At 33.6% G+C, this 22,061-nt stretch overlaps 3 protein-coding genes and 1 long non-coding RNA gene across 4 annotated transcripts; 3 read left to right on the forward strand and 1 right to left on the reverse strand.

The window, feature by feature from the left end:
* Window position 1: 1 nt before the first annotated feature.
* On the reverse strand, window positions 2-456 carry LOC111796114. The gene is made up of 2 exons (XR_002815295.1): window positions 345-456; window positions 2-266 (listed from the first exon to the last, which is right to left on the reverse strand). It is a non-coding gene; the product is annotated as an uncharacterized LOC111796114 (long non-coding RNA).
* A 2,016-nt stretch (window positions 457-2,472) lies between these two features.
* On the forward strand, window positions 2,473-5,211 carry LOC111796131 (GDP-mannose transporter GONST3-like). The gene is made up of 2 exons (XM_023678841.1): window positions 2,473-2,601; window positions 3,760-5,211. Exon 2 carries the CDS (start codon window positions 3,760-3,762, stop codon window positions 4,882-4,884), a length of 1,125 nt encoding a protein of 374 aa, XP_023534609.1. The 5' UTR covers window positions 2,473-2,601; the 3' UTR covers window positions 4,885-5,211.
* A 1,605-nt stretch (window positions 5,212-6,816) lies between these two features.
* LOC111794659 (late embryogenesis abundant protein At5g17165-like) lies at window positions 6,817-8,251 on the forward strand. The gene is made up of 2 exons (XM_023676757.1): window positions 6,817-7,000; window positions 7,791-8,251. Exons 1-2 carry the CDS (start codon window positions 6,903-6,905, stop codon window positions 8,053-8,055), a joined length of 363 nt encoding a protein of 120 aa, XP_023532525.1. The 5' UTR covers window positions 6,817-6,902; the 3' UTR covers window positions 8,056-8,251.
* An 809-nt stretch (window positions 8,252-9,060) lies between these two features.
* On the forward strand, window positions 9,061-21,598 carry LOC111794655 (ATP-dependent DNA helicase SRS2-like protein At4g25120). The gene is made up of 30 exons (XM_023676752.1): window positions 9,061-9,370; window positions 9,492-10,098; window positions 10,344-10,385; window positions 10,534-10,697; window positions 11,364-11,559; window positions 12,307-12,363; window positions 12,446-12,551; window positions 12,646-12,779; window positions 13,222-13,296; window positions 13,427-13,552; window positions 13,665-13,793; window positions 13,888-13,971; window positions 14,356-14,469; window positions 14,609-14,709; window positions 15,355-15,421; window positions 15,857-15,907; window positions 16,538-16,615; window positions 17,391-17,600; window positions 17,732-17,770; window positions 18,162-18,233; window positions 18,319-18,405; window positions 18,477-18,533; window positions 18,625-18,815; window positions 18,902-18,995; window positions 19,076-19,126; window positions 20,020-20,082; window positions 20,263-20,322; window positions 20,621-20,683; window positions 20,952-21,063; window positions 21,333-21,598. The coding sequence occupies exons 1-29, from the start codon at window positions 9,198-9,200 to the stop codon at window positions 21,039-21,041; spliced, it is 3,381 nt and encodes a 1,126-aa protein (XP_023532520.1). The 5' UTR covers window positions 9,061-9,197; the 3' UTR covers window positions 21,042-21,063; window positions 21,333-21,598.
* The last annotated feature ends 463 nt before the right edge of the window (window positions 21,599-22,061 follow it).

Genomic DNA, 22,061 nt, shown 5'->3' on the forward strand with positions numbered 1-22,061 from the left:
CTTACTTTTATAATCCATCCAAACACGTTATATTAATACAAATAAGATGAACAAGATTTCAATCCACACCGAGATTAAAATTTAATCACTCGAACCGAATTCAACTTAAAAAAGAAATAAGAACTTATTCACGGTATTCTTTTAGTAGTTCGTATTCTTACAATTATATCACTGTTTTCCAGGACTATAATTTCCTCCGTATGCCAAATCTCGTCGCATAATTCGTCCCAACGTAATTGGCTTCGTCTTGAAGGCGTTCATATGTCCTGAAAAAGCTCGGATCTTATAAACTGTTCATCGATTTTGGTCGAAAAAAAAAAAACAAAAAAAAAGAGGAAAAATACCATTTGGAATGAAGAACCTTGCTGCCCCATAGGATGAAAGGAAAAGCATAAGATATAAGACGATTACCAGAGGTATCAAATGCTTCTTATTGGAACCCATTTTGTGTATCTGTTGTCATCTTTAGTCGCTATTTATATGTGAACAATCCTCGGTGGTTATGTGTATCTTTCAAATAAATAACGATCAATTTCCAAACTTATAATAAATCTACGATCGTCCATTACTTGGAATTTGGTTCGAATATAACAGCTCAAGTCTACCGTTAGTAGATATTGTTCGTTTTACTCCGTTATATATCATTGTCAGCCTCATGACTTTAAAACGTGTCTGTTATAGAGAGGGTCTACCCCTACTTCAACTAGTGTCTCGTACCGTTCGATAACTGACTCTAACATCATTTGTATTAGCCTTAGTCTATCGTTAGTAGATATTATTTGTTTTAGCTTGTTATATATCGTCATCAGCCTCACGAATTTAAAACGCGTATATTAAAGAGAGATTTCTACAACCTTATAAAGAATACTTCGTATTTAGATCTCACAGTCAACAACTCTTGAAAGTACCATAAAACATCTAAAAATAATATAGTTTCTCCTAAACGGAATTTCAAACGACCTTAATATTGTAGGTCTAAGCCCTATGGTGGGACATAATTCGTCGACCACTCTTAAAACTTTTTATTATTATTTTTTTAACCGAAATTGATATTAATAAAAAGTTATTTATTTGAATTAGATCATATTTAAATAAATAAATAATTTATAAATTTAGTTCATGCCAATCGAATTTATTATTAATTTTTAAAAATATTTTTTTTAATTATATACTTACAATTATTTTAATTAAATATTTAAAAAAATAAAAAAACTCACATTTTACTATTATTAAAAAAAAGAGTAAAAATAAAATTTTGAATAAATGATCTAACAATTCCAACCCAAAATATTTATGATAGTTTGTTAAATAAATTATCTATATATTTTTGAAATAAATACATAGATATTTCAGAAACACAGATCGATAAGAAAGTACTATCAATGATAGAGTTAGAAGTTCAATCTTCGGTATTTTATTTTATATAATAAGTATTTAATTTTCTGACGTCAGTCTTTTAAATTTCTCTTTGACTAAGTCAACTTTAATGTTTTTTTTTATATTTTAAAATAATAACTCCCGAAACAAAGCATATGGGTTCAATATATTTAAGGCTTAAATTAAAACTATGTTTTAAGTGTTCATAAGTGTAGCGTTTTTGTTAAGTAAGTTAATTAAGATTATGAATGTGATATTAATGAGTCAACTATAGGCATAGATCCAATTGGGTCAACTTGATTAGGGAGCCCTTTGAGTTAGTTTCAAGCTTTTTGTTCACTTTCTTTGCCTCCACTTTTCATGTTTTTACATAATATTAATTCCATTACTTTATATTTTCTGGATCATCGAGCCCCTAAAGTCCGTCCAACCATCCATAAATTACTAGAATTTCGTCTAACACACGTTAGGGAGATGTTTACACACCCTTATAAAAAATGTTTCGTTTCCCTCTCTAATCGACGTGGGATCTCACAATCCACTCCCTTGGAAGCCAACGTCCTTGCTGCACACTACTCAGTGTTTGACTCTAATACCATTTGTAACAACTCAAGCCCACCGCTAATCAATATTGTTCGCTTTTACCCTTACGTATCACCGTCAGCCTCATAATTTTAAAACGCGTTTACTAGGAAGAGAAGGGTAATTAGTCTTTGTAGGCACGAAGAAAGATGAATTTCTCGATTAATGTTTTAGTTTTAAAAAAAATAGTTGACTTTTTTAGTCTAGTAATTACATAAATTTGCTGCAACTAGGCCTATAAAAATAAAAATATTTTATAATAATTTAAAAAAATCGCTCTTTTTTTTTTAATAATAATGATTTAACTTAAGTACCTAAAATTATAAATATAAAAACTAAAAAAAAAACAATATAATAAATTAAAAAATAATAATAAGAGATGCAAATCCATGTGCCGAGTTCCACATTCCTGAACCGGACGGTTTTCTCGGTTCGGTTTGGTTGAACCGTTCATCCACCGCTTATAATCGAGCCCACTTTCTCTTGCAGTTCCTCTTATTTGGTACAGTTGTAGTGAGCTTTTCCCTTTTGGGAAGACAGCTTGGAATCATTTGAGAATATAAATACAATTCTCGGAACGCCCATTTTCCTTCCACCGTTCTCCTCCGGCTTCGGGATTTGAGAAGCCATTGTCGGTGGCAGGTAATTCGTTCGAGCTTTTTTGTCTAATTTAATTCGTATTTTCCATTTCTGATCTTCGTTGATTAAGGGGGATTTTTGCATTTTAGGTTTTCTTCATTTTTCTTTTCCTGAATGTTTGAGGATGAATTGAAATGATTTAGAAACTGAAAATTTCCTTGCTGTTTTTGTGATTTTTGTACTTGAATGATTGTCGGAACTGGGAGTTTAAGGTGGATTTCATTCGTTTAAATCTTCATGGACTGTGGTTGATGCGTTTTTAATCACAAGGAGTTGAAGGTTTTTGTTAATCTTTTTACCAATCAGAAGAAGAATAATTTGAAGTGCTGGATTGGATGAACTTTTGTTCATTCATTACTATCATTTTGGTCTGTTGATGGGAACCTATCTTGAGATTGAAGAGAGAAAGAGGATTACTAAGCATTCAAGAGGCCTTAGTTTCTCAAAGCAATTATGTGCTTCGTTTCCCCTCTACAGCCATGCTATAATGTACATTTCTAGCAATACTCCAAATTTTGAATCTGAACCCTAAGATTGAGTTAGCTTTAATATTGAGTTGATATCAGCTCGATCTTGAAATTGTAAATCAAGAAAAGAAGGGGCACCTCGTTAGTGATGTGACGTAATTGTTATGGACAAATATTGTAACAGCCCAAGTCCGCCCAAGCCCACCGCTAGCTAATATTGTCCTCTTTGGGCTCAAGGTTTTTAAAACGCGTATGCTAGGGAGAGGTTTCCACACCCTTATAACCCTTATAAATGATGTCTCGTTCTCCTCCCCAACCGATATAGGATATCACAAATATCACCAGAGCTTTCTATTGGAAATTATGAAGGAAAGAGTCCAAAGGGTGTTCATGGATGAAGAGCTCACCTTTGATGGGTTTTTCGATCTTGTTTTTTATTATGCAATCTCTTTGGATAAATTGTCTAACATTTCCGCTTCATATTGTACGAATTGCGAATTCCTTTTGTAATCATTATGGATTCATCAATGAAATTATTTCTTATCAAAAGAAAAATCGAGAAAAGAAGAATATCATAGAGGAAAACTACAGAGGGTTTATGTTAATGATGTTTTAGCTTATTTTGTTCAGGAAATGTGTTTTTACTCTCTCCTGGTTCATCTCCTTCGCTAACTTAGTTTCTCATTCTTGATAGATGTCTAATAAAGATGATATTGAGAACCCCAATAATGCTGATAAGGTCCAGAAAGGGCCAGGGACTTCTGCTTTATCAGGTGAGATCCCATCAAACTGGTATGCCATGGTTCTGCAGCAAGTCTCAGTATACGGTGTTGCTGCCGGGTACTGTATTTCCGCCTCCCTGCTTTCTATCATCAATAAATGGGCAGTCATGAAGTTCCCGTACCCGGGTGCACTGACTGCTCTGCAATACTTCACTAGTGCAGCTGGAGTTTTTGTTTGTGGTCAGGCTGGATTTATTGAACACGATCGCCTTGATCTCTTGACAATGTGGCGGTTTCTACCTGCTGCTATTATATTCTATCTATCTCTATTCACCAACAGTGAACTTCTCTTGCATGCTAATGTTGATACGTTCATCGTTTTCCGCTCGGCAGTACCTATTTTTGTTGCCATTGGTGAGACTCTTTTCCTGCACCAGCCCTGGCCATCGATGAAGACATGGCTCTCACTCGCTACCATCCTCGGTGGTAGCGTTCTTTATGTACTGACAGATTATCAATTCACCTTGGCAGCTTACTTTTGGGCTCTGGCTTATCTCATAAGCATGTCCATAGATTTTGTGTACATAAAGCATGTTGTTATGACCATAGGGCTGAACACATGGGGTCTTGTTCTGTACAACAACTTAGAGGCACTTCTGTTGTTTCCATTAGAACTTCTTATCATGGGTGAACTCAAAAAAATCAAGCACGAAATCTCAGACGAATCAGATTGGCACTCATTTGCAGTCGTTTTGCCTGTTGGGTTATCATGCCTATTTGGTTTATCGATCTCCTTCTTCGGATTCTCTTGTCGAAGAGCTATTTCTGCTACTGGATTCACTGTACTCGGAATCGTGAATAAACTCCTAACAGTTGTGATTAATTTAGTCATCTGGGATAAGCATTCGACATTCATTGGAACTGTCGGGCTATTGATATGTATGTTCGGTGGAATTCTATATCAACAATCGACGAGCTCGAAGCAAAAGGCAGCCACGAAAGAGGTAAGAGTACAAGAAACCGAGGAAGAAGAGCAACAAAAGCTACTTGAGATGCAAAGCGCTTCAGTTAGTGAATCAGAGGATGGAAGATCATGAAATGCTTCCAAATGGTAATGCATTCCTTACCTTTTTTGGTCTCATACATATCAATTTCACTTCATCCATAGAAGTTTTCTTCATAGAAACTCTATTTGGTTGCATTCTGGAGTCCAAATTTATCATAACTTGGCAACTTAGTGTCATACAAGAACTCTTTGATAGCAGTTAGTTCCATTTGATGTATATCTTACTATGTTTGTTGAAATTGTTCTTGTAAACCCTTCAGTGTCTTAGATGGAAGTAGATATATCTGTGATATTGTAGCTTTTGTAGGTTGTTTCAGAAATTCATGAATTGAATCAGCTATAAGTTCCGTGAGTTGAAGTCGGTGTCGGTTAATCTTATTGCGTCGAGTTTTCTCGTCTTATTTTGATTGATTGGTGAGTTAAGTTAGCTCATCGCGTGAACATTCAGCTCATTTCAAAGCAAGGTTCTTAAGTCGATTCAAATTAGTATAGCAGAGAACTTAACACAGTCGATTCATCATCCTTGTTTAAATAAGTTGATTTAAAATATTATGGACCTAATCTATGTCGTTATAAGTTGTCATTTAAATTAGTTTTAGCTCAATTTATAGAATAAATATGATATATACAATGAATTTATATTTATAAAGGTGAATATAATATATATAATATATTTACACGTTTTTTTTTCATGAGAATCTGATATATACCAAGATTATATTTAATCCATAAATATGACTATATTCATAGGATCTATCATATATACTTTTTACATTACATTTGACTGTGAGGAACACTCGTGATCGATAAAGTTTCAGAAGATTCGTCAAATATATTGTCTTGGAAAAATGTCTACAACGTTTAACTCGGTTTCTTTAGAATCTCGATGAAATCATCCATGAGTTTATCTTATTGCTCTTCTCTTTCATAGTGGTTTCATTTTACAAAAATGCTTGTCCTTCATGAATTGAACTAAGAAGCCATAAATAGAGGTGGTGTGCTCTTTCGAGTGGTGAACTCTGTGAAATCTCATATCAGTTCAAGAGGAGAATAAAATATTCCTTATAAGGTGTGTAGACCTCTCTCTAGAAAACGCGTTTTAAAATCGTGAAACTAACGACGATATGCAACAAGTCAAAACAGACAAGGTGTGGTGAACTTGGACGGTTATAATTTCATATGGTCGGGGGTTGGTTTTAGGCTCTTTTTTATGGTCTAATTCTTCTTCAACGGCCTGAATTTGTCATTTGTGTTACCGCTTGAGTTTGTTCGCCATGAATAAAGTGAAGATGGAGAATAGATACCACAAAAACTACCCATACTTTTCCCATATTGATATCTAATTATTAATATTCCAACGAATATGTAAAATCTCCTAGTCCGCTAATATTAATAAAAATATCAATAAAATGTCGATATCAATTTCATTAAATATAAACACAAAACATTTAAATTAATAAATAAACATTTAAATAAAAAAAAAATATGGATGAAAATTTAAAATTAATATTTAAAAAAAAAATTGTAAGCAAGTTCATTACTGGGGAAGGGGAATTAGTTAAATAAAGGCGAATCACATGCGGTGAGAGAAAATTTAATTAAAAAAAAAAAAAAAAAAAAAAAAAAAAAAAAAAAAAAAAAAAANAATTTAAAAAAAAAAAAAAAAAAAAAAAAAAAAAAAAGGAATTTTTTTAGTGGGAACGTACTTAGAGTCTTGAGAGGCGTACGGGGCCGGTGGAGACCCAGGAAATCCATTACTAGGGAACCCATATCTCCTTTTTCTTTATTTTTTATTTTATTTTATTCTTTTTTAAAATTTAATTTTAGTTTTACAATAAGAAATTAAAAATGATTTATTTATAGAGAATATAATAATAAAATAAGAAAATGAGCATCTGTGAATTTGGCAGAGAATAAAGGGAACTATAAATCCCTTTTAAACTCGAGAGCCCTTCACCACTCACTCCACGCCTACGCCCTTCACCTTCCTATTCTTCTTCTGAAAGCTTCTTCTTCTTCTTCTTCTTCTTCTTCTTCTTCTTCAATTGCATGGCCGCCGCTTCTAACCTTATCATCGCTGCTCGACCACGACTCGCCCATTTGCGGAACCCACTCCGCCGCCTCTCGCCCTCTCTCTTCACCCTCCGGTACTCTTATCTCTTATTTCAAAAAGTTTTGATTAATACATTGTTTCAAAAATGTTTGTAAGTAATTTGTGAAGTGTCCTTGGACAGTTCAATTCTCGTATGTATGTATCTATATATATATATATATATAGACCGTAAAGATTTTTATTTATTTATTTTTATTAAAAGAAACAGAGTATTCACTATTCCTATAAAAAAAACCACTCGTAAATATATTTTTGAAAGTATAAAGATGTTATTGAAACTTTCGAAGATTTATGGATATTTTTATTAATTTAGTTCATTTTATATTTAGAAATACGATATTTTAATAATTTAATGTCCAAAGTTGACTAAAATAAAAGGAAACAAAACAAAAAAAAACCCAAATTTATATTTATCTTATATGCTATCACACGTGTCATCTTGATCAAGGTTAAACTTAAATTTAAATAAATATCAATATTAATTAAAAATTATGAAAATAAATTTATAATTTATTTTATTTTATTTTAAAGAAAAGGCATGGAATCACCTACAATTGAGAGGCATGGATTTTGCCGTGCTTGTCTTCTATATGTTTCTATGGTTGACATCGTCTATTTATTTTTGTAGTCAATTATTTATTATCTTACGCTCAATTTTCACAATTTTAAGAATGATTTGTTCTCTTTTTTAATGAATTAGAGATTTCACAATACACCCTTTGACTCCCAGCGTTTTCACTGACACTCATTACTCTCCTCAATCGACGTAGGATCTCACAGTTCATACGGTCAGTATATTAATAATATATATATTTTGGTTTCAGGGCAGGTCATTGGTCAGCGTATGAGAAGAACCCAGAGGAGGAAGTCTGCCCGACAGTGGTGCCAGATCATATGATCCACTCCATATCCGAAGACTACTGGGCGCCACATCCCCAAACCGGAGTTTTCGGCCCACCAATAACTCAACACAATCCTGTTCCTAGCGACACGTCGGCTGGCGGCGCCAAAGAGGGCTCCGTTCTGGAGCTGAAGGTTTGGTTCCGACACGTGGAGCTGGAGGACCCTGAGAAGCCACACGCCCTGTAATCTCCACGGCTATGATAAGATATAATATTATTATAATAATAATAATAATAAGCTTACGTGCATGCAGGGGTGTAAGAAGAAGTTTATGTGTATTATTTGGATTGAGTGGTGTGTTTGTATTTCCAAGCTGTATTATGAACGTGTGTGCTACACCAACTTTGCAGCTCGTTTCATTATTATAATCTCTTCTCGTAAATTTAAGCGTTATGATTAGAAACGGAGTAACTACTGGGACGAAATTGGTAGTCGATGACATACTCGATAGATTGATTTCTATACGTCAAGATCATATATAGTGAGATCCCCGATGGCAACTTATCTCTAGCATATGAATTTTAAAAATCATGAAATTGACGACGATACGTAACGGTATAAATGGGACAATATCTATTAGTAGTAGGCGTGTGATTTTCTCTAATTTTATAATTAAATTTGCTTAATAAAAGTTATAGATAGTTTCATTTGTCACGATTTGAAAAGTAAATTTGTTTCTATAAAATTACAAATACATTTTTAATTTTTAATTTTTGGTTGGGATCGAATAATGAATATCAAGATTTTTATCTCGTTTGCAGTAGAGAATATAATAAAATACGAGATGATATATATATATATATATAATATGGTTTTACATATAAACCATCGGCTCTCGGATTCAATATTGTTAGGTAGATGGAGTTTTTAGATTTTTTAATAATGTCAGAGTTTGATCATTTTCTTATTTTGAATAGAATGTGTTGAGCCAAATCTTTTTTTACGAAAAATGCATCAAACCACGTGAGGTTCATGGTGTAGTTTGTTCATAATTGCTCATAATTATGAGCTATTTTCAAGTAATAATATATATTAAGAAATAATGGATATGAAATAAGAACATAATGATTATTGCATAAATGTAAAAAATGTAAAAAAAAATTCTTAATGAATAATGAGCGAATTATTGTTATTTCCACAAATTCCGCGAAATTCCTTATAGATTAACGTTATTGCGCCTGGTTTGAACTTGTTGTAGTTTTGGGGGGAAAATTGAAGTGAAGAGACACAACGCTTGAACCAACACCTGCAATTTGGAAATCCATGTCTTCAATCTTTGATTCTCCGGCCGGTAGGTTTTACCTTTCAGTTTAGTTTCTTCTTAAGCGATGATCGAAGATGAAAATTCTGGCATCACCGAGGAAGAAAGGGATCGAATCTCCCGCAATTTCAGAGCTGCCAAAGCTCTTCTTGCTCGTAAACGCCCTCGCCTCTTGCACTCCCATCAGCCAATTTCTCAGCGTTCTAATCGTATCCATTCTGCTAATCTACTTCCTATCAGGTATGTGTTCTTAGAGCTGTTGTGTTTGTTCTGATTTGGATTAGTTCGATGAAAGTTTCAGTAGTTCAAGATTTTGGAAAGATTTTGAGATTTTCCATTTGTTTTCTTGCCATTGTTTTAGCTCCAGGGTTTCGGATTTAAATGCAACTGATGCCCCGGTTTGTGATAATGGTGCAAAGAGGGTTCCATTGTCCGAGATTTCGGGGAACACTCCGCTATCGAAGTCATTTGCTATTGCAATTGACGCTACTTCAAAGGAGTTGGGATTAGATTGTTTCAAGACTCCTTTAAAAAGTTCTGAATGTTCTAGTACAAGAAATTCTTTCTCGGCTCCAAGTATTCTGGATGATGATTTTGATGAGTCCACTTTAGAGGAAATCGATGCTCTCTGCGAGCAGAACTCATCTGCTAGAGCAGAAAGGGACTGTTCACATTCCATCTTCCATGCGGGAAATCAGGATAATGGTAGCTATAACGATGATCCTAGTGTAGATTTGGAGTCTGTAAATGGTAGCGAAAGTAGCGAAAACAAAGGCTTGTTGTGTTCTTCGGACGCCTTGGAATTAAGAGCAGAGTGGATCAACTCTGACTCTGCAACTAAGAAGATCGGGGCCATGCCAGCAGAGTATGCAAAATATCTGTTGTCTCTCAATGACAGACAACAAGAAGCAGCTTGTAGTGATATTTCGATCCCGTTAATGATTCTTGCCGGTCCGGGAAGTGGAAAGGTCTTACTTCTTGTTTGTAAATTGAGAATCAACAATCATATTGTTTGGGGTTTAGTAAATGCTTTTACTTTCAAGAATATTTGTTTAGTTCATGATGAATGGTAATCTCACCTAAGCTGTATTTTCTTTTAAAAATTCGCTTAAGGAAAACTCAAGCGTGTGTCTCCATTTCTAAAAGTTACCTAAGATTGGTCTGAGTTAGAGCCTTTTTTGTCGCCAAGAGCTGAAATTTCTATTATATGCAGACTTCCACCATGGTCGGTCGAGTTCTGATGCTGCTTAGCGAGGTATCTCCGCCTTGTGGCACAATGTTTCTTTCTAATCTTGTTTATTTACAAATTTATTTAACTCTGATATTTGTGACTTTTTATTTCATTTCTTCTCTATATAATTTTAGGACATTATCGGTTTAGTTACTTCTTTTTGGTTGTATAGGGTATAGGCCCAGCAAATATTTTGGCAATGACTTTCACTACTGCAGCTGCTTCGGAAATGAGAGATCGCGTTGGTGCAGTGACTGGGAAGAAAATGGCAAAAGAACTTGTGATTAGCACATTTCATTCATTTTCATTGCAACTTTGTCGTTTACATGCAGAAAAGTATGCTCAAACTTTTCTTTTTTTAACCTTGCCTAGATTTGTGTTCTGTATCTGGGTTTATCATTATTCTTTTTGTAGCCTTACCATGTGCGGAGCACATTGATAGTTCAATTCCACTGCTTCATATATTTCAATTGTTATATAAACCATCAAGGAAATGATATGTATGGAGAAGAAAAATTTCACTGTGTACTACAAGTAATAGGGCCAACTAATAGAAGTGTAAGAGAGATTTCTTTACAGGTTTAAGAATCCTTATTTTGAACTTATTAATATCCTTAATTTGATAGCCTATCGATATTTGTAAGGATTTAGGTGTCTTATTCGAGGGGAACAAGGAAGGAGACTAAACTAGATTAAGAAAAATCTTTAGTTAATATAGAATTATTGAGAGGAGATATCTTTCTGCTCAGTCATAAGTCAAACATAAACTCTAAACTTATCTATGTAGGATCATATCTGATTCTAATCTTAAATGTTTCAAAATGATATATGCTATGCTTTAAGATATGTAATCTTTTTCTGTTTATTTGTGTAGTCATTAGTTTTGCAAAGTTCTAAGTTGAAGTATGTCCTACCAAAGTACGTTTACTCAATGGTTTTCCTTTTTATTAACCTTTGATCCTTGTTATTATCTTGAGGTTAGATCGTTATCTTATATTACAGGTTAGAGCGCACTTCGGATTTTTCAATATATGGACATGGGCAGCAAAGGAGGGCAATCATTGAGGCTGTGCGTCTATTGGAAAACGAAAAAAGTAAACAAAAAGTAGACTCCAACATACTTGATGATGCTTCTAAGGATGTTGCTCCGTTGCATTTGAAGGATAAGTCAAAGAAATGGCAAACTTTTGTCCCTAAGGTTAGTACTTTACTTTGTCAACTTTAGTTTATGGTCTTGTGTGTTCTTTTCTCCCTTCTTCGTGTTGTCCAAAGGATTTCTGTTTTCATTCTTTTCATTGGTTCTTAACAGCAAAATAAAAAAGGTCTTCATTTTGGAGAAAATTTAGGAGGGAGAGTTAATTTGGGGGAGGATAATAAAATTGGAGAAGAAATCCTCGACTCTTTCTGCAACTTTTATAAGAAAAAATGTCAAAGATTCATTTTAGAGGGTATAGAATTGAGACTGCAATAAGTAAAATTAATATTGGGGTTGTTGGAGAGGCGAATAAAGCATTTCTTATAAGGGTGTGGAAACATCTCCCTAGTAGAGGCATTTAAAAACCGTATGCGTAACGGGTCAAAACGGACAATATCTGCTAGCAGTAGGTTTGGGCTATTATAAATGGTATTCGGGCCAGACACTAGGTTGTGAGATCCCACAAATCGGTTGGAGAGAGGGACGAAATATTCCTTATAAGGGTGTGGAAACCTCTCCCTAATAGATGTGTTTTAAAATCTTGAAGGAAAGTCCAGAAGGGAAAGCCCAAAGAGGACAATATCTGCTAGCGGTGGACTTAGGTTGTTACACAAAATCGAGGGGGAATGTAGTCCAACATGATACTTTTTTGTTCCTAATTTGAATTAGCTTTATTGTATATCCTCTTTCTCAACGATCTGATGTAATTCTGCTGTTGGAATTTAAGGAATTGATTTCACTGTATTCCAGGCTAAAGCTTGTGGAACTACTTCTGAAGAACTACGTACAAAGGGTGATGAGATAGGAGTACGCTTCCAATTTTCTGGTTAACAAGATTTGTGTCAACAGCTTTGTTTTCTATTTTTATTTGAAGTTGTGTTTGAACCAGGCTGCAGTTCTTGACAACTACAATGAAATTTTGAAATCTTGTAATGCCCTGGACTACCACGACTTAATAGGCTGTTCCTTGAAGCTGCTTACTGATTTTCCTGAAGGTTCAATACTAGCTTATCAGTTTTAAATATTAATTTAAATGTGATTTATGGTTTGATTCATTTGTTTTTTTTTTTTTTTTTTCTTTGTTTGAAGTATACAAGGAGTGTCAAGATTCATGGAAAGCCATTATTATTGATGAGTTTCAAGATACAAGTTCCATGCAATACAAGCTTCTTCAGATTCTTGCATCCAATAGGCAGATAACTATAGTTGGTGACGATGATCAGGTCAGGCTTTTAGTTCATCCCTACACAATTTGCTTTCCAGGTACTGTCAAAATGTAATATTTGCATCGACAGATTTGTTAATGGGGATTTTTAAATTTCATACAAAATTCTCATGGTGCAAGGATTTTTTTGTTGGATGACTTATCGTCTATTCTTAAATAAACATCATCGTCTTATTTTCTTCATTCCCGTGTCGATCCATTTTCTCGAAAGCAATGCTTTCTAAGTATAACCATCTGTCTAATTGGGAGGCGTACAAAAACTGAGTGTTTGTTGCAATACTAAGAATTAACTTCAAATCATGGGTATATTTGTTATTCTATTATACTATAACAGTAAAAGGCTGGTGTAATTGTTGAATTGTAATTTCTTTTTCCTCTTTACATTTCCATGTTTAGTATGTGTGTTATCCTCAAGTGACGTTTCCAATGTTGTAATATAGTCCATATTCAGTTTCAATGGAGCTGATATCTCCGGATTTGACTCTTTCCGTAAAGACTTTCCAACTTACAAAGAGGTTAATATTCTTTCTAGGCTTGAATCTTGTAATTTCTTTCATATTCTTTTAGCTTCTTTGTGTAACGTATCATTCTAGATTATAATACAATGATGATGAGTCGTTAATTTGGTTTATTTTCATTATGTAGATCAGACTCAATAAAAACTATCGATCCACAGGCTGTATTATTGATGCTGCTTCTTCTCTGATACGAAATAATAAAAAAAGATGCCCTTTTAAGGATGTTCGAACTGATAATTTAACTGGATCTAAGGTATTTCTATTCTAGCCATATGAATATTGAGCAAAATTTATATTATAGTACTTTAAATTCATATTTCTTTTGCCTCCATAATAATATGAAATCATATGCCCCCACTATCCAGATTACAATTAAAGAATGCAATAATGAGGCTGCTCAATGTGCATTTGTTATTGACAAGATCATGGAAAGCACTTCAAATTGTTCAGCTTCCAAAGGCTTTGGGAGCTTTGCAGTTCTTTACCGGAGGCAGGTCAAACTTATCTGCCAATATATCAATAATGAGAAACACAAAAAAATCTACTGCATTTGTTCTGACAAAACCAGTGTTATCTTTGTTTCTGTAGATATCAGGAAAAGTATTTCAAACAGCTTTCCGTGAAAGAAAAATACCATTTAATGTTCATGGTGTGGCCTTCTACCGAAAAAAGGTCTACTCTTATTCCACCAATAATATGACTGCTTTATGACATCAGTACAGGTTGATTGTCCTACAAACGTTGTTTATGCGAATTGATTCTTGTAATCAAGTTTGATATGAAGTTAAAATTTAATGTTCTTGATGTGTATTTATTTATTATTAAGCTAGATTTATGTTGTCCAAATTGTGTGTTGGTATTACAGGTAAGTTATTAGTGTTCGTATGTCCATAACGAATGTTTATACGTTTGCATTAAAACTACATGTCGTTGGTCATTTTGTTTGAAATTTTACGAACTAATTTTATTTTCTATCTTGCAATTAATTGACTATAACTCCAACTTTGGCTACAACATCTTCACTTCTTGAAACTTATTAAATTCTCTTTTATTTAGGTAGTGAAAACCATTATGGCTCTACTTAAAACAACATTTCCTGATTGTGATGATGGTGCTTATCGTCAAGCTTTCAAGGCTCTAATTCCTTTTGAGAAAGAGGAAAAGAAGAGGGTAGCTTTTTCTTTCTTTATCTTTTCTTCCTCTACTTTGTTATTTAAGACCCCTGTGATAGTAGCATTTTGCTTTTCTCTTGAAAGTCGGTTTTGCGTACTAGAAGGCAGTACTTCATCCTTCCCTTTTATTTTTGCAGATAATTAATCACATCGACAAAATTTCAACGGTAAGAAAGTGCCCATTTATTACTGCTGCTAGGGACATCTTCAACTCCAAGATTTCTGGAACCTTAAAGAGGTTAAGTTTTACAGATTCATCTGTAAAGTTTGAAATCATTGTCTAAAATCATCAATGCTCTAACTTGGTTTATTGATTCGTCATTTATTGCTTTATTTTGAAAGGCTTGCCTAGGTGCGAGGACCTTGGACACACTAGTGTATTTTTTTCAAATGAATTAGAAATGTGTTGCTTAAAAGCATTTATGTTTAAACAATATAAAGAAATAAAGGTCCTTTAATTTTTTTTGTTAACTCTACATTTTCTCCTATTTAAATAATGGAAAGGGCTCAGAGAATATAGGTTAAAAACCATGTAGCTACCTACTTCTCACTTGATATCCATGTAGTTACCTACCTACCTCTTGTGCGATTCGTCGAGGTAGGCACAAGTAGGCTTAGATACTCACGAATACTAGAAAAAAAACAATGCTATATTTCTTTTGCATAGGACATTGATATTTTTATTTTTCTATTACATGCTTCACAAAAAAATAAAAAATAAATAAAAAAATTAAAAAAATTAAAAAAAATAAAAAATCTTGCATGTGCTTTGGTGTGATTGCCATTTTATAAACAATCTCTGTTGTGGCTTGACAACTTCTTGATTGACCCAGTAAAGTTTCCTATTAAATTACTGCGTTTGATCCGTGCCCAAATCTTACAGGAGTCAACTTAACCAAGGGCGTAAGGTGCTGTCTACATTAGACATGGTGTCAAGACTTGTTCTAAGGGTAATGCATGTGGGACACTACTACGGTATTTGCATGATGATTTAAAGTGTTATATATACAGAACTTATTTCAGTTTCATCCTATCCGGAAAGCTTATTGAACTCTTCCAGTAAAAAAGTATAAGAATGTATAGTAATTGTATGTTTACCTAACCTAATGAACGACGGAGTTTGTTCCCCATACTATTGAGCTGAAGTATTTATTTTAGTTCTTTTTTGAGCCCTTTCAAATTATCAGAGTTTTCTATCTTTTTCAATGTGAGTGGTATATGTTAAAATTTTAAATATCTCAATCCTTCCATCCTGTCTTATTTGAAATGTAGAATTGGAAATCATTTAGCCTTTTGAATTTACTCCTTTGCTTCCCTTCCGGTTATTTTAATACCTTTCAAATCATAAATTAACCCATTTCAATCTAATTTGTAAATATTTGCAGGAACAATCAATATCAACTGTTATAACCTCTGTGTCTAACATGTTACCTGAGGTTTGTCTTCTTTCAACATAGATCTTTTTATGAATTTTCATATGCAATTCAGTTTGCTAATTTTAGAACCTGAGGGTCTGACCATTAGCTTCTAGAGGCTTAAACACAGGGATCTGCCATTCTTTGTTTTTGTTTTAGTTTTGGTTGGTTTCAATAGGTTCCTCTAAAAAAATTTGGAACTACTTTCACAGTATTTCAGTGAGCATTTCTGCCATCATGTAATGGAAAGTTCATTGTTTTGTGTTCTGATGGGCTAGATTAGTGGTTCATATTCGAAGCTTTTAGAGATCCTTTTTTTTTCTCTAGAAAACATTTTTTTAGTTGTAGATAACTTAGTGAACCACGTATCTTGGAAGAATATTGTTAAGCAGCTTTCAGAAACTCATTTATCACTATGTTTACTTGTAATGTTATTTCTTGTTCTGATCGTTACCAACTTACCAAAAAGGTCTAACGTGCTACCACGTAGTTTTTTTTATTTACAATTTTGTTCTACCCCCATCATTACTTCCAGAAGAGGAGAGAATTTATGATGAGTCATGTTTTTTTTTATTAAAAAAATCCAAGCCTTTATGAGGGTTGCTATTTTCTCTAATTGTGACACCATTTCTTCTGGTGGCATATCTTCAGAAGTACCTTCTGGAGCAACAGGCAGTTACTAATGTTGATGGGGGAAAATTGCTGAACGAAGACAATGATATCAGATCAGTAAGTATAAATCCAATGCTAATGAACACAAAATTATATAATAATTTGATGTAGATGAGGGAAAATCGCTCAATGAACATGACAATATCAGACCTATTGATAGATTTCCATGTTATGGTTTTATACAAAAAGGGTGTTTGAGGGCTTGCTACCTATCCTACGTACGAAGTTTTTTTAAAAGATCAAGATCTCCTATGGAAACTCTATTTTATAGATCAAGAACACAAATTTCTTTACTGCCTCTTCCTGGAGTGCTAGCTAAGTTCCATTTGTTAATTATAAAACACATATCCCTATTCAATTTCAATAAACCTAAAAGGCCTTAAAACTTATATTCTTAAACTTCCAAAAGCATTCTTTCTAGGTTTCCAAACTCTAAGTTCCTTTTGGTTTGTGTTCTTATCCGGCCCAAAAGTACCTCTTTTATTATAAGGTTTCTAGATCTAACATCTAAGGGCATTTAAAATTAATTAACCTAAGGCTAATAGATTAAGTGCATTATGAAAATAAGAACACAAGTAGAGTTTAAGAAGCAATTCAGTCCAGAAGAGCAATGCTTAGTTCATAATCTTTTGATTTAAATAACAATTAGATGAAATATAATATTTCAACTTTGATTTTTAGCACATATTCATAACAAATTTCAAAAGTGAAAGATACACTCACTTTAGATGGGAAAAGATGCAAATGAGTTTTGGCAGTTGCAACCTTTTTCCGTAATTTTAAAATCTGAGCCTTGATTTGTTCTATACCATTGAATTTCTTGTTCTTGAAGGTTCTTCAGTATTTATTGGATGATGTCTCCAATTTTTTGTCAAGTCATTTTACTGTGGAAGAAGGGAAGACAGAGATTGTAGAAAGTGAGCCAGGTTGTCTTAATGCTCTGAAAGCTTTTGTTGACCATGTATCTGAGAGGGAAAAGGCAAATTTCTGCTCTCGCCGTCTTGACAATAAAAACTCTGTCACTTTAACGACCATTCACCAGGTTCTTCCTCCTTGCATCTTTTTTAGAATTGTCTTGAATTTGATAACGTTACTCTAGTAATATTTAGTACCATGGATACTGCTATGCCATTTTCTGTTGTCCTTGTAAAGTTCCTTGTCTTCCTTGTGCAGTCAAAAGGCTTGGAGTGGGATGTTGTCTTCATAATTAAGGTAATTGAAAACTGTATAGAAGGGCGTTTCTTTTGGACCTTGCTCTGCTGTAGTCATGCTTCCGGAGGTTCTTGTTTTGATTTCTTGTAAAGTGATTATGAGTGTATAAGATCTAGTGGATTAATTGGATTTTATTTTATTTTTACTTTTTTAGTTGTAATTTGTTATTTAGTTTTGGTTGGTTCATTTATTTGATAATATTTTGTGTTGGTTAGGGGAAACCTTTGTAGATGGAGGGAGAGTCTCTTGTATTTTCAAGACTGCAATAGAAAATGCGTTTTTTTGGTGTTTGTGTTTATGATTTTGTTTACTAATACCATTTCAATGATGTGCTATATATATATATTCTTCTTCTGAGATGACAATACTTTTAGTACTTTGATGTTACCAGGCCAATGAATCAGAGATTCCTCTCTTGCATGAATCCAGGGGCATTACAATGGAAAATGGAAACTCAATTGAGGTTAGTTTTTCCATTTAACATTGTTGACTTGTTCTATAGAATTCCTTCCATTTGTGCCATATTAATTCTCCCTTGAAAATAACAGGAAGAACGACGCTTACTATATGTTGCGATGACTCGTGCTCGAGAGAAAATCTTTATATTGTATGTCTTGATGGACTCAGATTGGCAGGTTTGTTTTAGTTGAACATTTACTATCATATAAATGTGGACAAATTGAATTGACTCGAGCATTTTTATTAGATACTCCAACCTTCAAGATTTCTCAAAGAAATTCCTGATCATCTTCGAGAGATACAGGTGCTTTTCATTAAGTTTTGTTAGAACGCACTGTTTATTAGTACCCAACACTTGGCAAAAGAAGTGTTAATGGTATAATCTTTTCTTGTAGGCTGAAGTTAGTGTCCAACACTTCCAAAAGAAGCACCATGATGTTCTAAAACAGAACATGCACATACCTCTCGAAAAACCTGTATCAGATGATTTGGATGCTGCGTTAAACAATCCTGCTAAAGATCAAATCGACATTAGAGACTCCGAAGAACCTTTAGAGACGACTAATGGGAATCATTTCCTAAAAAGGTGTTATCTCTTTCCAATTCCATTGTTTTGTACGTATCTATACCCAAAAAAGTAATATATTTTGTTCTTCTTTATTCCAATTGCAGATTTGATGTGGATAACAGAGCAATTATTTCCCATTTATTTCATCAGTGGGCCAAGAAAAAGGCCTTTCAAGATCCTAAGAGGTTAATTGATAAGGTGATCAAATTTGAACTTCTGTGTTCTGATGATATAAATGGGACTTCGCAAAGTTCAATAATTTTTTCATAACTTTACAGGTTGGATTTGTAATTGATGAACGGCTGAGAGTGAATAAATGCAAATCGAAGGTTATAGTTTTCTTTTTTTCATTATTGTTCTTATTTTTTCATTTTTAATAAAGTTTCACTAATTGGGCTCTAGTTTTTCCTTTTCATTTTAATATGTAATGAAACTACCACCAGCTTTCAATGTTCTGAGCCACAGCTCAACTGATTTTCATGAATCCCATTGTTGGACAGTTCAAATAGTAACGTATGAAAATTGTCCGGTGAAGCCATAAAAACTTAGGATAATAGAGAAATTACTTATCAATATATTTCGATTGTTCACTTATCCTAGAAAATGTATGTTTACTGAAATCAAATATTATGAACGATGAACATACGATAACTTTTTAAATTTTAATTGTCTTTATTTTATTCGTACTTCATCAATAGATTCCATAGTTTGAATATAACAGCTCAAGCCCACCGCTAGTAGATATTGTCCTTTTTGGGCTTTTCCTTTCGGGTTTCCCCTCAAGGTTTTTAAAACGTGTTTGCTAGGGAGAGTTTTCCACACCCTTATAAAATATGTTTCGTTCTTCTCCCCAACCAATGTGGGATCTCACAATCCCACCCCCCTTCGGGGCCCAGTGTCCTCGCTGGGACTCATTCCCTTCTCCAATCGATGTAGGACCCCCCAAATCCACCCCATTTGGGGCCCAACATTCTTGCTGGCACACCGCCTCATGTTCACCCCCTTCAGTGCTCAACCTATTCGCTAGCACATTGTCCAGTGTCTGACTCTAATACCATTTGTAACGGCCTAAGCCCAGCGCTAGCAATTTGCTAGCGGTGGGCTTGGGCCGTTACATTGAAGTACTAGAATCGTTCACTATATCGTTTTCTAAACTAGTTTTTATTGCGTGAGATAAACTATGCAGTTTGAATATTTATGATGTTGAGTTTTGTGTGCACAGGAAGTCTTGCGTACACTGAAGTCATCATTGACTAGCGATGAAGCACTTCAGTATGCTGAATATGTGAGTATATTGGTTTTAGCCTTCAGCTAATCATCTAAAAAGTAAATGTATTTTCCAAGTGGTACGGCTATAGTAATGATGGATACTTGTTCTGTTCTTTTATATAATTTTACTTGGAATTTTTATTTTAAACCTTCAAACTATTAGTCCTCTATTGACCACCACACCTGTTTTGCCTAGGTTTTGAGATGGGAACAGATCCCTGCGGATAAGCGTGCTCTCTTGATGCAGGAAAAACAGGTTTGTTCTCTTCAGCTTATGAAATGATGATAAAACAAAACAATTGTTTCTTTTGTTTTCTTAATGTTTTATTTGACCTTCAATATTATGAAACACCTTTTTGATTTGCCGTGGTGTCTAAACTCATGTATGAGCACGTCTTGAGAGCTTGAACAACTGGATAACGTAATCTATCAATTTAATATCTATTGATATTGATAACCTTCAGCGTTTATTGTCCTACATTGAAAACAATTATACATAATATTGACGAACTGGATGGCATTGTACCTCAATTCTAAGCAATGAGTTGTTGCAGGAGCATTTCCTGAAATTAAGGATTGAAAATGCAATGGGTTCCTCAGCACCTTCAGCAAAACAGGTAGCTATGATTTATATACCATTCCTCAAGCATCTTTGTGATCTAAATGAAGTTTATTTCCATCCTTGTAAAACGTAGGATTTTGAACTTTGAAAGGTATTTCCAAACACCCCAAGCACTTACCACTGTTACAACTTCAAGAATTTAAGCATGCATATGTTAAAATGCATATCATAGGCTTTGTGTAAAGTTTAAGTGTTGGGATTTCACTACATGCTTGTTTATTCACTCCTTATCTTCTTGATTTATTCATATGTCTAATTGGCAGATTTCTTATTTGCGTAATTTGGGATGTACTATTACTCCTACGTCCCGTCTCCATGCGTCGTCTTTGATCGAGCAATACAAATCACTATGATTAGCTAGAGAAAGGTGCACAGGTAAGGAACCATTGTAGTATATGTATCTTTTGGTTGCAAATATTTCAGTTTTATGATTGTATATGAGTCAAGTCATTCCTCGTCTGATTCGTGAAGATAATTTTAGTTTCGTATGTAACCCTGTAGGTGTCTACAATAGGTGTCGAAATCATCACTTTTTACAATCTAAATGTTGTTGAACTAAAAAAACGTTGTAATGTGTAAATATTTATATATTTATTTATATTGTGAGATGGTAGGCTTTGATGTTAATTTGTAAATTCGATTAGTGTACAAGGTCAGGAATAGGTGAATAAGCGGAAAAACACACCATACAAGGAAAGAAATGCTCTTGATCTCCTATAAAGCCAATCATCGGCGAAGTCATGGGACAACAAAGCTCGACAAAAGTCTAATGTTTTGCCTATGGACTAGAAAGCTCTTGGAATCTCTTTTTCTAAAAGTCTTTAAGTGTAACCTTACAAGATTACGAGTTAGATGAAGAACATTTTGGACCCTAACGGCTTTAGGTCCTTGTTTGTTTTATGTAATGCAATAATCTTATTTTTAAAAAATTTTAAATCTTTAAATGCAATATTTTTATTTTATCGGCTCTAGAATTCTTATAGTTGTAACTTTTTGAGGCAGTCGTATTTTTATTTTATCGGCTCTATACTTCTTATAGCGGTAACTTTTTGAGACAGTCGTATTCTATATAATTTTAAATATTTGAAAATAATAATTATTATTATTATTTGACATTATATGAGAAATGGTTTTGTTCTAAGGGTAGAGCTATTAAACAATTTTCAATTTCGGTGAAAATTTGATAGCTTTATGTTCAAATTCACTTTCAACCATTTGAATTTAATTAAAATATATTTGATCAAAATGTGTATTTTCACTTATAATACAAAAAAAAAAAAATAATAATAATAATTAAAGTCTTATTTGATCTTTTATCAATATTTTCTTGTATTAATACAATTTAATAATTTAAATATTTTATTATTAAAAAT

The sequence above is a fragment of the Cucurbita pepo genome, chromosome LG05 (genome assembly GCF_002806865.2).
Source record: "Cucurbita pepo subsp. pepo cultivar mu-cu-16 chromosome LG05, ASM280686v2, whole genome shotgun sequence".
Lineage (NCBI taxonomy): Eukaryota > Viridiplantae > Streptophyta > Magnoliopsida > Cucurbitales > Cucurbitaceae > Cucurbita > Cucurbita pepo.

Bases quoted from the DNA above. Each gene is read 5' to 3' on its own strand.
- LOC111794655 (XM_023676752.1), top strand. From the start codon at position 9,198: ATGATCGAAGATGAAAATTCTGGCATCACCGAGGAAGAAAGGGATCGA. The intron at 14,710-15,354 runs GTTAAGTTTTAC...CAAATCTTACAG, and splicing joins ATTTCTGGAACCTTAAAGAG to GAGTCAACTTAACCAAGGGC. The intron at 17,771-18,161 runs GTAATTGAAAAC...TGATGTTACCAG, and splicing joins ATGTTGTCTTCATAATTAAG to GCCAATGAATCAGAGATTCC.
- LOC111794659 (XM_023676757.1), top strand. From the start codon at position 6,903: ATGGCCGCCGCTTCTAACCTTATCATCGCTGCTCGACCACGACTCGCC. The intron at 7,001-7,790 runs GTACTCTTATCT...TTTTGGTTTCAG, and splicing joins CCCTCTCTCTTCACCCTCCG to GGCAGGTCATTGGTCAGCGT.
- LOC111796131 (XM_023678841.1), top strand. From the start codon at position 3,760: ATGTCTAATAAAGATGATATTGAGAACCCCAATAATGCTGATAAGGTC.